The following is a 14,729-nucleotide window of genomic DNA, read 5'->3' as shown; positions in this document are numbered from 1 at the left end:
TTAGTCTTGGTTTAAAAATTTTGAAAATATTGTTTTCGAAAAGATCGGAAAATTTCACCAATGTTTCATATATTAACATTGAAAATTGGACCATTAGTTACTGAGATATCGACATTAAAAAATGGTGGGCTGTTTGGGTGAGACTTAGAAAACATCAATTTTCCTGTTTTTAAACCTTTGCATTGCAATATCTCAGCAGCTGAAGATCGTATCAACAAAGTCCGAATAAGCAAAATATAGAGAATTTTCTCAGCTTTTCAAATATATTTTTTTCCAAAAGTGTGCAAACATGTGCACTAATTTAAAAAAATTAAAAACTGCGACTGTTTTCAAAAAAGTCACTTAAATATGGCTATAACTTGAAAACGGTGCACTTTATCAAAATTTTACTAAAGTACTTTTCGATTGCAAATTTGATTTTACATCGAAAAATGAAGTTGAAAATTTTCTGCGACCAATATTTCGATTTTTTGAAAAAATCAGTATTGATAAAAAAAATCATAACTCGCTCAAAGATTTTTTGCACAACCTGGAAATTTCTGAAAAGTTGGCATTTTATGTCCTCTAAAACATATCAAAAAATAAAAAAAATTAAAAATAGTGTTTTTTTGCAAATCAAGTTTTAGTGATAAAAAGTTAAATAAAAAAATCACCAAATTTTTTTTACCGTGTATCATTTTTTTCCAGTGTAGTCCATATCCATACCTACAACTTTGCCCAAGACACCAAATCGATCAAAAAATTCCTTCAAAAGATACAGATTTTTGAATTTTCAAACATCATTTTTGTATGGACAGCTGCCAAATTTGTATGGAAAATTATATGGACAAACTAATGATGCAAAACGGCTTCTTTGGGCATACCGAAGCCACCAAAAAAGTTTCAGTCGGATTAAAAAATACAAAAAATAAAATTGAAGAAAAAAGACCGATTTCGTAGAGAATTGCTCATATGCCTTTTTGGGCTACAGTCCAATTATCGAGCGTTCAGTTAAAAAGCAGATCAATTACCGAACAAGTACTGTAGTTAAAATGTAGAAATTGTTGAAAAGTTTTTTTTTTAAGTCTTTGCATGTTAGGGCGACAGGAAAATTTAAATTTTTGGCTCGATTCTTAAGGTGAAAAAAAGTAACTGTGCCAATTTTGAGCCACATTGGTTAAGGTTAAAATCGAAAAAATATATGAAAAAAAGCAAAAATTTCTTTTTTTTCTAAAAGCTGGCATTAAATAAGTGAAATCATTGTCAAGTGTGAGATTCCTATGTGAAATTGTATGACAAACAACTTTGTCGAAGACCGCAAAACGATCCGAGTTAACCCTGACGAGTTGTTAGCGATTTAACGGTACACATCAACCAGAGCTTTTGCACCCAAATTTTTGTGACAGACATTTTAGTATCTTGAAAACTACGGCAACTATCGATGTAATTTTTCATTCTACCCTTAAGCTACTATTTCCATAAATATTTACAACAAAATTTGTCAATTTTTATAATCAAATTATTTCAGGATTGGGCCCGTAAGTTCGAAAATTTTAGAAAAAGAAGACAACTTTCTTGGTTGTTGTGTACTTTTAAAGAAGACGTTCGAAGTTTTTTTTTCACCAACTTTAATCATCTATAGCGCCACCTTACCCTAACCGATTTAGCTCAAAATTGGCACAGATACTTATTTTCGCCTAAAGAAGGTATTAGACTATGGCAAACAAACAAACTCGCCCTTTTTCGCGTTAGACAGTTTGTCAAACTCGCAAACAAGCCAAAATGTATGCAAGCTGCCGTTTCTGCAAACAAATGTTGGCGAACAAACAACGCAGACAAACTGGCAAACTGTCAAAATGTGCGAGTTTGTTTGTTTGTTTGCCGTAGTCTAATACCCCCTTAAGGAATCGAGTCAGAAGGTCTTCCTGATGTCGATTTTTTTTTATTGTCACCCTATTGCATATCCGATTTTTTAGGTCCTTTGTTAAACTCAAAATCCTGCAAGTGGAATCATATTGAAAAATAACGAGTATTATTAATTCGGTTTTACATATAAAATTGATTTTTGATTGGTTTGGTTAAAAATTAGGGTGCTTCACGATTAGGGTGTTTGCGTTTATAAAATAAAAATTTTCAGGAATATTATTGAGATTTTTTGTCTGTAAAATTGGACGCCCGATTTGATGACGGAATGAACAATTCGAAAAAGCGTAATTTTCATCGAAAAAAAAAACACAAAATGACTTAAAAACTCAGCAATGTCATTCTATAATTTGTAACAAAAGTTTTCATTTTATAATTCCGAGTTTTTTTGTAGCTGGGTGCCTTTTTAGTTAATAATTGGGTTATTTTTTTAAGTGTACACACTAAAAAAATCCTAATATTACGTTTAACGTAATTGCCACTTTAGATCTTGTTTTAGATCTTTAAACGAACGATTAGTTATTAATCAGCTTTAGCTTTAGTTCAGTTTTTGATGTTTGTTACGTTTTATTTTGGATCCAACTGTAATTTTTCGATATGTTAAATCCTTGACCTGGTGCACAGTTTATACTAACAGGCTATCGTAACCAATAAAACAACAAATTACAAATTACAATTACAAAAAAAAAATCAAGATACACAGAAAAAAAAATCATGGTAATATTACATCTGGGAAGGGGTACATCTTTTATGTCAGAAAAAAGGTGTAATTTTACCTCTGGAAATGTGTAATTTTACCACTTTTCTGGTGTAATATCACTTTTTAAGTCTTAATTGAGGTAAAATTACATCATAAAAGAGGTAATATTCAACCTTCCAAAATTACAGCTTCCAAATTTACATTATTTTTTTCTGTGTATTTTTGTGTGCAAATACAAAACAGAATTTGTCACTTTTCTCCAAATAAAATCCGTTTTTCGTGCTTGATATTTTTTGACAGCTCGAAAACCCGCCTTACCATATCTAATCGACACACGACAAGATAGCACGATTACGTCGAAAAGGTGTCGCACAAAACTTTTTTGCGATTTTTTTCAAAAAGAAGACTGTTTTTGTTCAAAATCGGTAGAAAAACGTCAAAAAGATTACATAGAATCTTCGGAAAAACTATGATTTTTAAAGAAACTGCTTTGAAATCACTTAGCCCAACTCCTTCGAGTGAATCATTTAACCACTTTACGCGGTCAGCTGTCGCGCCAATTTCCCAGCAGTGCTGCCTGCCCTGATAACGCGAAAGTCTGACTCACTTTCAAGTGAACGCGATTGTCGCCAATTTGCAGTTACCCTCGTACGAGCACGTGTAATATGCTGTACAACACAGTAAAAAAAATGTGTAAATTTTGGAAGGTTGAATATTACCTCTTTTATGATGCAATTTTACCTCAATTTAAACTGAAAAAGTTACGTTACACCTTAAAAGTGGTAAAATTACACATTTTCAGAGGTAAAATTACACATTTTTTCTGTCCTAAAAGATGCAGCCTTTCCCAGATGTAATATTATCATGATTTTTTACTGTGTATTCTACCCACAACCACTTTCCCCCCAAGACTTGCAGATCTCCCTTTTTCTCTGAAATGCTCCAGTTCCTGACTTCAAGACGGTGCTAAATCATAACTGTGGACACCACTCACCTGACAGCGCCTCCCGAGCAGTCCAAAGAGTTGCTCATTTTCCTCGTTCGTCAGCAGCATGCTCGGCCGGTTGGCCTTGCTGGCCCGGTCCGCATCCGTCGTGGCCGGTTGCTTCATCTCACTCTCTGCTTTAAGGTTTGGACGTTGGGTTTTCGACACTTTTTTCCTTCTCTTATTTTTTCTGGATGAAGTCTTGAAGTCTCTAATTATTCTCACCGTGCATGTTTAATGAACAGTAACACCCAAATATTTCGCCACTCGACTTCTTTTTTTTTTTTTTTTGCACGTCTGACGTCCAACACGTAATTTTACACACTTTTCGAGCAAGCTTCCTCCCTGCTCTGGAACGCACACACACACTTTTCAAGCAGTCAGAAGAGATCTCTCCTAAAGAAAAACAACAACAGCAAAAAATGATGATGATCCAGAGAAAAATGAGTTTCAAAGTAAAACTAAAACAATGATTCGAGTGAGTGAATTTAGAGTTGGAGAGGAGCAAAAACAACAACAACAACATTAAAAAACTAAAGAAAGACCCGTTGCTTTGAATGGGTGAGGGTGAGAACTTTTGCAGCTCTTGATGGTGCAAATTGAAATGCTGCTGCTGAGAAACGTGTGACCGAATCAAAGTGTTGTTGTTTAATGCAGGGCCACTTGGAAACGTTTAAAAAAAAAACGAGGCGATAGGGCGAATATTTATAAGACTGATGAAAGTTTAAGTAGTTAAGATGGGTCGCTCAAAGTGGTGGCGTACCTGTGATTTTATTTAATTCTTCATAACTGTGGTAAGGTAACAAATTTATGTTAATGGAAAATCAAGCATGAAAGCGACTCAAACGACAACAATTATTAATTTTAACCATATACGTAGTTTAGCGGTAACAGAATTTAACTACAGTAGATGTTCGGTAACTGGGCGTTGTTTAACTGGGCTGCTTTTTAACTGGGCGCTCGATAACTGGGCCGTAGCCTAGGTAAAAAGCAGACAAACGTCAAAAAACCAAAACAAACCGAAATGACCGAGGGGTTAATGGATGCCAAAAGCCTGTGCAAGAAACAAAAATATTGTTTTCAAATTTTTATTTAATTTTAAGTCACAATTAAAGAAATATAGAAAGTAAGCATTGTTAACAAATTTAAGTAAATTTTATTTTTATATTTCATCAGGAAAATATTATGCATCGGTGGTCCCCTCGTTATTTTTCGTTCAGCCCAGTTAGCGAACAGCATTCGGTGACTGGGCTACGTTCTCAGCCCAGTTACCGAACAAATACTGTATTCGTAAAAGCGGCCAGGCCTACCACGCAAAGCTAACCGCAGAGATGATTCGTTGAAACTATGTTTTAAGGGGTTACATACATGTATATCGGCAAAAATGTCAGAGGTTGGTTTGGGCACACTTAAACTTTTTTTAAATCTGTTTTCAAAACAAATTTGAAGACATTTGGTTGTATTATTGCCGAGATATTGCTATTTGAAGTTAGCAGTTTCAAAAAACGGGTGCCACGATATCTTAACACTGCTTTGACCAAATCGGCTCAAAATTTTGGTGAAGCCTTGTTGAACCGGTTCCGTGTGCATGACGAAGGTCGATTTTCAAAAAGTTTATTTTAAAAAAAGATAGAAATATTTTTATGATTTCTTTTCTTTTTATGATTTATTTTTACAGGGTGACCACTCAAATCCCATTTTGAAATTCCCGACATTTTCCCGACTTTTCCAGAATCTTAAACAATAGGCATTTCTGTTCTAAAGAATGATTTCAAACAAAAAACTCTTTACAAAAAAATCAATATCAATCATTTTAAAAAATCTAAAATTATTGACAATTTTCGTAAAAACAGAAATTTAACAACAAATTCCTCAAATCAAACATTTTTTTAAATTGAAGCACTGATTATTTTGATCTGAAACATAAACAATTAGTCTTTGAAAAATAGCGAAAACGAAGTTGACTTTATAGCTGTCGGCAACCATTGCTAGTACCAACCACTAGTGTCTTCCTCTACAAGGACTTCGCCGCCCTGGGCTCCTAAGTGTATGAAAGTATGGCACGGAGCGACGGCGCCGAATACCCATATTTACACAAAGAATTTTAGAGCGCCCGCCGCGGGATTCGAACCGGCAACCTCTGGATTGTGAGTCCAGAGCGCGGTCCGATTGATCCACACGGACGGGTAGCCCAAAGCCTAATAATATTTGTAATTTCAATGTTTATTTTTAAAATTGGCAAAAGTATAGTTTTTGGTACTTCGTTTCATCTGAAAATGAAAAAAAGTTAAAGATAACTAAATTTAAAATTTTATTTTTAATTTTAAAATATGATTGCTGTTAATATTATTTTAATTTTTTTTTTTAAAATATCTAGGAATTCTCAAAAAAAATGTTTTTACTAAGTTTCCTTATGAATTTTGATAATTTTGTTATTAATTTTTTGAATTAATGTTTATTTATCTAGTTGTCAGTATTTAACTGCTTTATTTTATTTTCAATGAAAAAAACAGTTATTTTATGTTAAATGTTTGAAAGAAAAAAAATCTTCTACATATTGATATATAATGGCTTAAACCAAAATTTGCTGGATTTATTTTCTAACAAGTTCAATAATTTTTCATTTTAAAAAAAAGTTCGTTCGAAATGAAAAAAAAAACTTTTTTTTTCATTTAGAACGAACATCGAATGGATTTTTTTGATATTTAAGTTTTCCGATAACTGATAATCAAGCTTTATCTTAAATAATTTACCCATACTCACAACAATTCAAGGGAATCATTAGGAAAAAAAATATTCGAAATGAAAAAACCTTTTAATTCTCAAATAGATTGAAATAGTTAAAGAAACCTTAAAATTTTAAAGTAAGTTACTAAAGAAGAATTGAGTGAATTTATTTGAAAATTGTTCAAAATATTACAAAATTATTAAAGAATTAGAAAAAAAACATGCTGGTTTACTTGGGATTCCCGACTTTTCCAGACTTTCTGACAAAAAATCACAAATTCCCGACTTTTTACGGATTTTCAGCGGATTTTGGCGAATTCCCGACTTATTCCCGACTTTCCCGATTTCCCGACTTGAGTGGCCATCCTGAATTTTTATGATCACAAGTTTTAGAATTTTGTAATTTTTTAAAATGCAAAATTTCAAAACCGGGCTTCGTCATGCACACGGAATATATCTTGCGAGTCTTTACCCAAATTTTAGCCAATTTTGTCCATCCCATCTCGAGATATCGTGGCACCCGTAAATCAACTCGATGTTTAGAGAAAAACGCTCACAAAATTTGACAGTTCGCTTTACGCATGGCAAAATTGTGAACTTTAATCGTCTCTTACTCAGTTTTATCATGAAATATCTTAATGAAACTTTCAGGAGTGATTGATAGTCATCTTTTAAGTGGATTTAATAAATAAAATTTTAGTTAAATTTTGTGATTTTCTACATGTAAGCACGGAAATTTGAATTTGTTGGGCCAGATTTAAATCATTTGCTACAAATTTAAAAACTGTTAGGCATCAATTTAAAAAAAACTCTGGCTGATAAGAAATTTTTGATAAAAAGTTTAACAAATTCAGAAAATTGTTGCAAATAAGCCATTTTTATTTTATTTTTTGTTCTCTTCAAAAATTAGTTAATATGATTTATTTCTATTTTGAATGTTTAAAATTATATTGTGTCATTATAAAAAAAAAAACAAAAACTCAAATTTTAGGAAGTAAGAGTCTCTAATTAATAATAATTTTCCAATTTAAAAAAAACTGCAGACTTTTTGTCAAGACAATGCAGACGCCCCCTTTGAAGAAACGGGCATCCTTCTTAACGTAAATTTCGCTTGGCCTAAGTTTTAGTCACTATTTTTCGATTGTTTGATTTATTTTATCCAAAGGTTTTTCCTTTAAATTTACTTCTTTGACCTGAGGTAAATTGTATACGCTAACAGGCTATCGTTATCAATAAAAAAAACAAATTACAAACTAATTTTACTGTTAACAGTATATTTTAAATTGTTTTCAAATATAGTGAACAGTTCCCGGATAAAAAATTACCATTTGATTACCATATTGGATCATACAATGACACTTTGAGAAATGGTAACTATTTGTGAAATCGTTTTTTCAATTTCCCAAAATTAAAATTTAACTATATTAAACTATTTGTGAACTGTTTGATTTAAGGTTACTTTTTGCCAAATAGTACTTAAACCATTTATTTACCATACAGCAAACAGTTTTTTGACGAAAATAGTACTGAGTTTTTTAAGGTTACCATTGCTAACCACCCTTATGCCAGATGGTTAAACCATTTGTGAGATAGTAAAAATTCATGCCAACCATATAAATACCATTTTTAAAATAGTAGTCAAACATTTTGGAAATGGTAGTAACAATATAGTTTAAAGTTCAATTACCATATGAAAAAAAGTTTTTATATGGTACTTTTTTATGCGGGTTATACAAAGTAAATATATTTTGAATAGTATTGATAAAATTGGCCCGTCAAATGTCTTTAAAATTTTGATGTTTATTGCACAAAATATATTATTTGCTTCCTGATTTTAAGGAATATTTGTTAAAAATATTTGAAATATTTTTTTATTGTTACCTGATCCATCCCAATTCTTTTTTTTTAAACGCCGGATTTTTTTTTGTTGGCAAACTTGTTTTCTAGGGGAAATATACCCATTTTAATCAGTCTAATCCGTTCGACCAATTCTAATCACTTTTGCTGTTTTCCGCTATCAAATCAACATTTTCAGATAAATCAACAATGGAGAGTTGCTTGCTAACTTTTATTTGAGCTATTTATTACTTTGGAACAGTCAAAAACACTTTATAAAAGCTGTAATTCATGATCAAAGTGCTGATAGGCCGATAATAGAAATAGGCTGAGAAAGGGTATATTTCCCCTAATTGCTTGAAAAATATCAATTTTATTCATATTTCTCAAAAAAATTATAAAATTATCTTGTTACACAACATTTAAATTTAGTTTTCAATTGTACATTTGTAGCCAACAATTCATGTTTGTTTTTTTTTCAAATTTCTACAACATGAAAATTTTGTTTCTAATGTTATAATTTAGTCAAATAATTGAATCGCACAGACAAATAGACGTAATTTATTCAGAATTTTTCTCATCAAAAATCCACCGATAACTTCTCAAACCATGCCAAACCATGTAAGTGAGCGGTGGTGAACTCAAACCTGCCATGATGAGTTTCCAATGATTCAAGTTGACAGTTAAATTGCCTATCGATATAATTTTGAAAAAGATTTTGTTTGTTTGTCTGTGCAGGTGCACAGCAAAAAAAAGGTGTAATCCAGCTGCGCGTAAAAAGCCTGGGGGTCAAACAAATTTTGCAATATTTTATGAAATTTTATGTAATATTTCACCCTGAAATATGTAGCCCATCAGTATGGAATAACTTACTTGACCGAAACGTCAAGCTCATATATGCGTTTATCCTTTCCATTCATCTTCGGTCTGATGGCCGAGCGGGCTAAGGCGCCAGACCTTACTGTTGGTGCTGGGTTTGAATCCCGTCGGGTGCAACTTTTTTTTGTGTTTACAAAAAGTGTACATGCAGTGTGTAATATTAAGTGTCTTTTTCGCAAAAAAAAATAGAAAAAAACACATTTTTCATAACTTAGAAGGATTGTTTGCACAAAAATGATGAACAAAGTTGATAAGCAGAAAAAAATATTTGATTTGTTTTGCTTGAATAACAAAATAAGTAATTTTCTAAAAAAAATGTTTTGAAAATTTTTAGCAAATTTTACATTTACGATAATTGCATAATGGTTGATTTATCTATAGTACTATTCAAAAGTAGGATATTTTTGATCAAAATAAATAATTTAGTTATTTTTATTTTTGTGCTAATTTTTTTAATCAGAGTCAAAAATCATTTTTCAATTTACTTATTATTTCTTTTATTAAATTTGTAAAACTTTGAGATTAAATTATTGTTTGAAAATCTATTTAATTAAAAGGATTTTTTTTTCTGAAAAACTGATAAAAACAGACAAAACTAGCAGGTTAAAAAAATGGAAAAGAATTACAAAAACTCGTAAGGGACCATCCATAAACCACGTGAATACTTTTTTGGAAATTTCTGAAATTTATTAAATTGATGATTTTTTAAATAAAAAAAACAAAAATATACCTGGGACAGGACGGCTGGATAGAGTCTTCTTTTTGAGTGTTTACGTTTGTATTCTTCTTCTGTTTTTTGCAAGAAAATTCGTGTTCGAAAACAAATATCAAGCAATCTGTGATTCAGATAGCTTGACAATTCAAATTTTCTTGATGATGTTTTTCAACTCAGTGCTCAAGCATGCGGATGACTTTTTCTTTGGTTGAAATGTTGTTTAGTTTTTCCTTGCAGATTTTTTTTTTTGAATTTGGCTGTTGTAATTTGCGGTTGGACTTGGGTGGAGAATCCTGAGTTTATGTTCCATCGTTTTACGGTGGATCCGTTCATAAGGAGCTGCAGGATACAAATTACTTGAAATGGTTGGCAAATCAAAGATGATTCAAAAAAGTTCACTTCTTCAATTTTTAATGTGTTTTTTATATGAAAGATTTTTAATTTTCATTTGGATGTGAAAAATGCAATACGATTTAAATGCGTTTTCTTACTTCAATCTAAAAAAATCCTAAAAAGCCTGCAAGTCATTAAATGGGAGGGGAGATTTTTTCTTAGATCTGCTCCTGTCGTTGTCCCGTTACGCAAAGAAAGTAAATAAATCTTTTCCAGTTCCCCAAAGAGGAGCACGTCCAATTCAACGGCAATTTTTACTCAACTTTAAAGAAAGTTAACATTCCATAGGTCGCACGCCCTAAGGTGTCAGAATCGAAAGAAATGGCTGGCAAAAAAAATGGCTTCACTTCAAAGAGCAAAAAAGTTTGTTTTTCAATTTGTGGCAATGTGTTGGAATAAAAAAGTGCGAAAAAATCAGTAGGCTAAGTGGCCATTATTTTTGTTTGCTTTTTAAATCAAGTTCTACGATGTTGTTTCTTCACGCCATATTTTAATTTCTTGGGAAGTTCAGGTTTAATATTGTTCAATCTAGATTACATTTCTATGTAACGCACAAAAAAAAAATAACAAATGGGCAAAATAATAGTCAGTTCATGAAATGTATTGTTTTTTAAAATGAAAATGCTGATAAATCAACATTCGGTGTACGATAGAAATAAATGCCTTTCAATTGAAAATATTTTAATCAATCTTTTAATGCAATTTACAATTATTTGTGAAATTGATTTATTTTTTTTATTTTTTTTCAGCTCAAATTACAATACTTCTCATTTTCTCCTTATAAGAAAGGACTGGTTTAGGTTGACAGAAGCGACCATGTTGAAAGTGGTTTAGTTTAACAATAGGTTTTTTTTCTCTTTGTTTATCCCATCCCAGAAATATACCAAAAATATTGCAATGTTTATGCCTCAACCTCAGGTTTTACAATAATTTTGTAAAAAAAAACACCACGGTCTGGTATAAGTTGATGAATGATAAATACTTTTGTGACTGAAGACATTGGTTGTTGAACAAATAAAATGAAAATGAAAAAAAAAGGTTTTAAACTAGTATGTATACATTTTTTTTTTCTGTAAAAAATATTTCAAATGAGGCGAACGATTCTTAAAAAAATGAGTAATTTGTTTATAAATAAATTGCTACAACAGTTATGCCTCCAATTTCAAGAATATTTAAATATATATTGGTCAGCCTAAATCAGATGTTACGTAATCAATTCGCAATTCGCAATTCGCAATTTTCAGTGTAAGAACGAGCCTTGACCGATCTTATGCACCAGGTTCCCGACGAACACGCACTGCCCTTACACCTACATCTCACCCTTGCTCTGAGTCAGTACGAGCAGCACGCTAGAACACGCTTTGAGTGTTCGTGCCAGGCATGCACACCTTCTTTTCCGGTTACGCATTTTAACTCGGCCGGGGGTGGTACATTACGTAGGGTTTGATGTAAGTATAAGCGCCTAACCATTTTGTGCCTATCAATTTTCATTAAAGCAAAAACTGTTTTATTTGAGTTTGAATTCAAAAACTAATTGTTATTTCACTGTGTATTGTTTTCTCCTGAAATCTTTCCTAGTGTTGATTCGTGTTCATCTGTTGCTATTTCTTCTGTCGCGGTGTTTTGTTACAATTTTTGGTCCTAAGCATGTTATAAAAGTTTACCAAAAATACAATAGTAATATTTGTGTTAAGCCTTTAACCATTCCATAAATTGAGTAAGGGCTCAAACCTCACTTGTTTAAAAAAGGGTGAAGATTGAAAACAATAGACAGTAAAAGAGAATTTATTTTATAAAAATCAAGAATCAATAGTAAGAGAATGATGAGCGTATTTTAAAGAATAAAAATGAGAAGCTAGATGTATTAGATGTGAAATTAGACAATAGTTAATAAATAGAGATACAAAACAAGCTTAGATTATAGTAATGATAATTTATAGGACAGATAAAGAATTATTCAAATAAATAAATTCGCAATAAAATCAAAAAGATTAGACAAATGTTAAATAGACTTGATATTACTAGTACATTAAGGAAAAGTATATTTTTAGGAATTGAGAATCAGTAGAGCAAAATAAAAATAGGAGATAGGCTGAGAATGAAGAGAAGAGAAACCCCTTTCTGCGATGCTCAGGTACATCCACAGCAGTTGACTCAACATACTGCGAATCAAAACAATACCGTCTACAATCACAAATGACTTCCCTTTCCCACATTGTCGCGCCCCTTTCTTTTAGCCGTCTCGACTCTGACCCGCGGTGGTCAAAGGTTTACGATCCGTTTCCACAGGCCACCAGCTAGGTCATCATGAAAACCAAGCCAACGTGGAGGTAAGAAAATAGGACACTCGCAAGGAACCAGAGCTATACTGTTCTGATCAAGATAATTCGGATGATCTAACAGAACTACGGATGTAGTTAGTTGCGCTCCTTCCAGGATGTTCCTTACGTGGACGTCAACCGAAGAGCACGCAACAAGGTCAGTGCCATTGCATGCTCTTAGGTATCAATCCTTGGCCTGCTGTTACGTAATCAATTCGTAACCTAAATGTCATGAGCTCGAATCCCATGGTTGGCGGTTTATAAGTGCAAACAAAGTTTGGGACCCAGCCTTTAAAAATATTGCGTATTGATGAGTTATACAATTAATATAGAATATCTATATATTTGTGTTGTCTTTACAGTTTTCCACTTTAGTACTATTTGAATATTTTACAACTCATTTCCAAAGAAAATAATGAAGTTTTAGACGAAATTTACTGTTTTACGTGTGAAATTGTTTCAATAAGTTAGATTTTTCAAAAAAAATATCTGTTTCGTATATTCAGGATTCATTGGTTTCATATTAACTGAAACTAAAAATGTTCATTAGTCCTTAATTTTTAGAATTATTAAATCAAATTAAATTAAATCAGATTCAAAGGGCCATACTTTGGTCACCCCTTTCTCTAAACAGTTCCCATCCTTGCCCTGGTAAAAAGTCTATCTAACAGGATATCGTTACCAAATAAAATTACAATTTATTTTGCTTTATTATTACTTCAACAAGTTACTTATTTTCATGCCTTTTATCCAAACTTACCTTGGCTTGAAAGACAAAATAAAAAAATAAAAAAGTGGAAAGCTCTCAATGCAATTTATTTTTTTCTTCAAATTTTAAAGGAAACAAAACGGTACACACAAAAAAAAACACACATTCTCGAATCAGCAAAGAAGCAATAAAACTCAAAGTCAGACACACACTCCCCGCAGCAGCTATTTCTGTCCAAAGCCCCCCCAACACACACCCAGCTAGGCGGCGTTCCGATTTGTCATCCGGAAGTCCGGAAGTTCCGCTACTTCACGGGAGGGAAATAACTCACAAACACTCAAGAAAGCAATGATCGCAAAAGCCATCAAGGGCAACACCACCTCCAGACAGACGACGACGGCGGAGGTGTTTTTTTTTTCTTCTAAGAAGGCATGATGTCACCAAGTCTTCGTCCCGCAAACCTCCGGAACCGAGGTTTCCCACCCGAAATTACCCTCCTTCCGAATCCGACGACGACGACGACTAAACACTCTTTTTGCTTACACTTTTTCACCAACCTCTAGAACTGTTTGATTGGGTCGCGGAACCACACTACGAGTATCGGAACTTTAGGGCGATGTCCACGGCGGGGGCCACACGGCGGAATTCCGGACGACGACGACGCAGGGCCGTTTTTGTTGTGACCTGGTCGCGAGATAACTTTCGAATGCAGCACCGAGCTGCGGGGAAGATGGATTTTTCTGTTGATTTTGACAAGCGAGCACAGTCGCGACTGACAGTTCGGGAAAAATGTTTCTGTGTTGGTGAGGTTTTCGTTCGCAGAGCAGGGAGGCCAGGTGGTGAAAAAGTCTGCAAGACAAATGTAGATTTTTGTTAGTTTTTAAATCAAGCTAATTTATTTAATGAACTTATTTACGATTTCTTATGTTCAGCTTTTAACATTAATTTTCTCGCTCAATACTTTATTTTAAATTGCTTTCTTCAATCACAACAAACAAATTATTCTGAAACAGTAAGTACAATCTGCAACGATGCATAAAAAACTGTATCCAATCTATCCATCATGATGAACCACGGTTGATTCGTTGTGGATGGTAGGTTGGCTTGTTCTGGATTGGGTGTTTGATTGACCCTTAATATTGAATTTCTGACCCTTTTGTAATGCAAGTCTTGATTTTAAAATTTTCAAAATATTTTTTTCGAAGAGATCAAAAAATTTTACACATGTTTTTTTTAGGATTGAAAATTTAACCATCAGTTGCTGAGATATTAGACTTAGATAATGGGGGGCTGTGAGGTGGGTAAGACTTAGATAAATTCAATTGGGTCCTAAAATTAAGCTTAAATTTGTGATACACTCAAACCCCGATGGTTTGACACCAACTCGACGCCAACATTTCAAAAAGCATCATGTACAAACCGTGCGTTTTGAGAAAAACGCATTTGAATGTTGAGCATCCATTTCCAATTCCCATTTTAATATAAAAGCAAAATAAGATGTTCTAATGATAACAAATGATGAAAAACGTTGCTTTTATTGATACTTGACCATCCAAAATTCA

General features: G+C 32.8%; 1 protein-coding gene across 5 annotated transcripts in view; it reads right to left on the bottom strand.

Moving 5' to 3' along the window:
* Positions 1-13,923, bottom strand: part of LOC6038460 (neural Wiskott-Aldrich syndrome protein) — a 45,831-nt gene extending 31,908 nt beyond the window's left edge. Inside the window, exons 1-2 of one of the 5 annotated variants that reach the window (XM_038266823.1) lie at positions 13,711-13,923; positions 3,597-3,983 (exon numbers count right to left, since the gene is read on the bottom strand). In XM_038266823.1, the coding sequence (XP_038122751.1) occupies positions 3,597-3,713 (117 nt within the window). In that variant the 5' untranslated portion in view covers positions 3,714-3,983; positions 13,711-13,923. The other 4 variants (XM_038266825.1, XM_038266821.1, XM_038266822.1 and 1 more) reach the window with 4 other exon arrangements.
* Positions 13,924-14,729: the final 806 nt, after the last annotated feature.

The sequence above is a fragment of the Culex quinquefasciatus genome, chromosome 1 (genome assembly GCF_015732765.1).
Source record: "Culex quinquefasciatus strain JHB chromosome 1, VPISU_Cqui_1.0_pri_paternal, whole genome shotgun sequence".
In the NCBI taxonomy this organism is placed as follows: domain Eukaryota; kingdom Metazoa; phylum Arthropoda; class Insecta; order Diptera; family Culicidae; genus Culex; species Culex quinquefasciatus.
The sequence above is the reverse complement of the archived record's forward strand: the minus strand, read 5'-3'. Positions and strand labels throughout refer to the sequence as shown.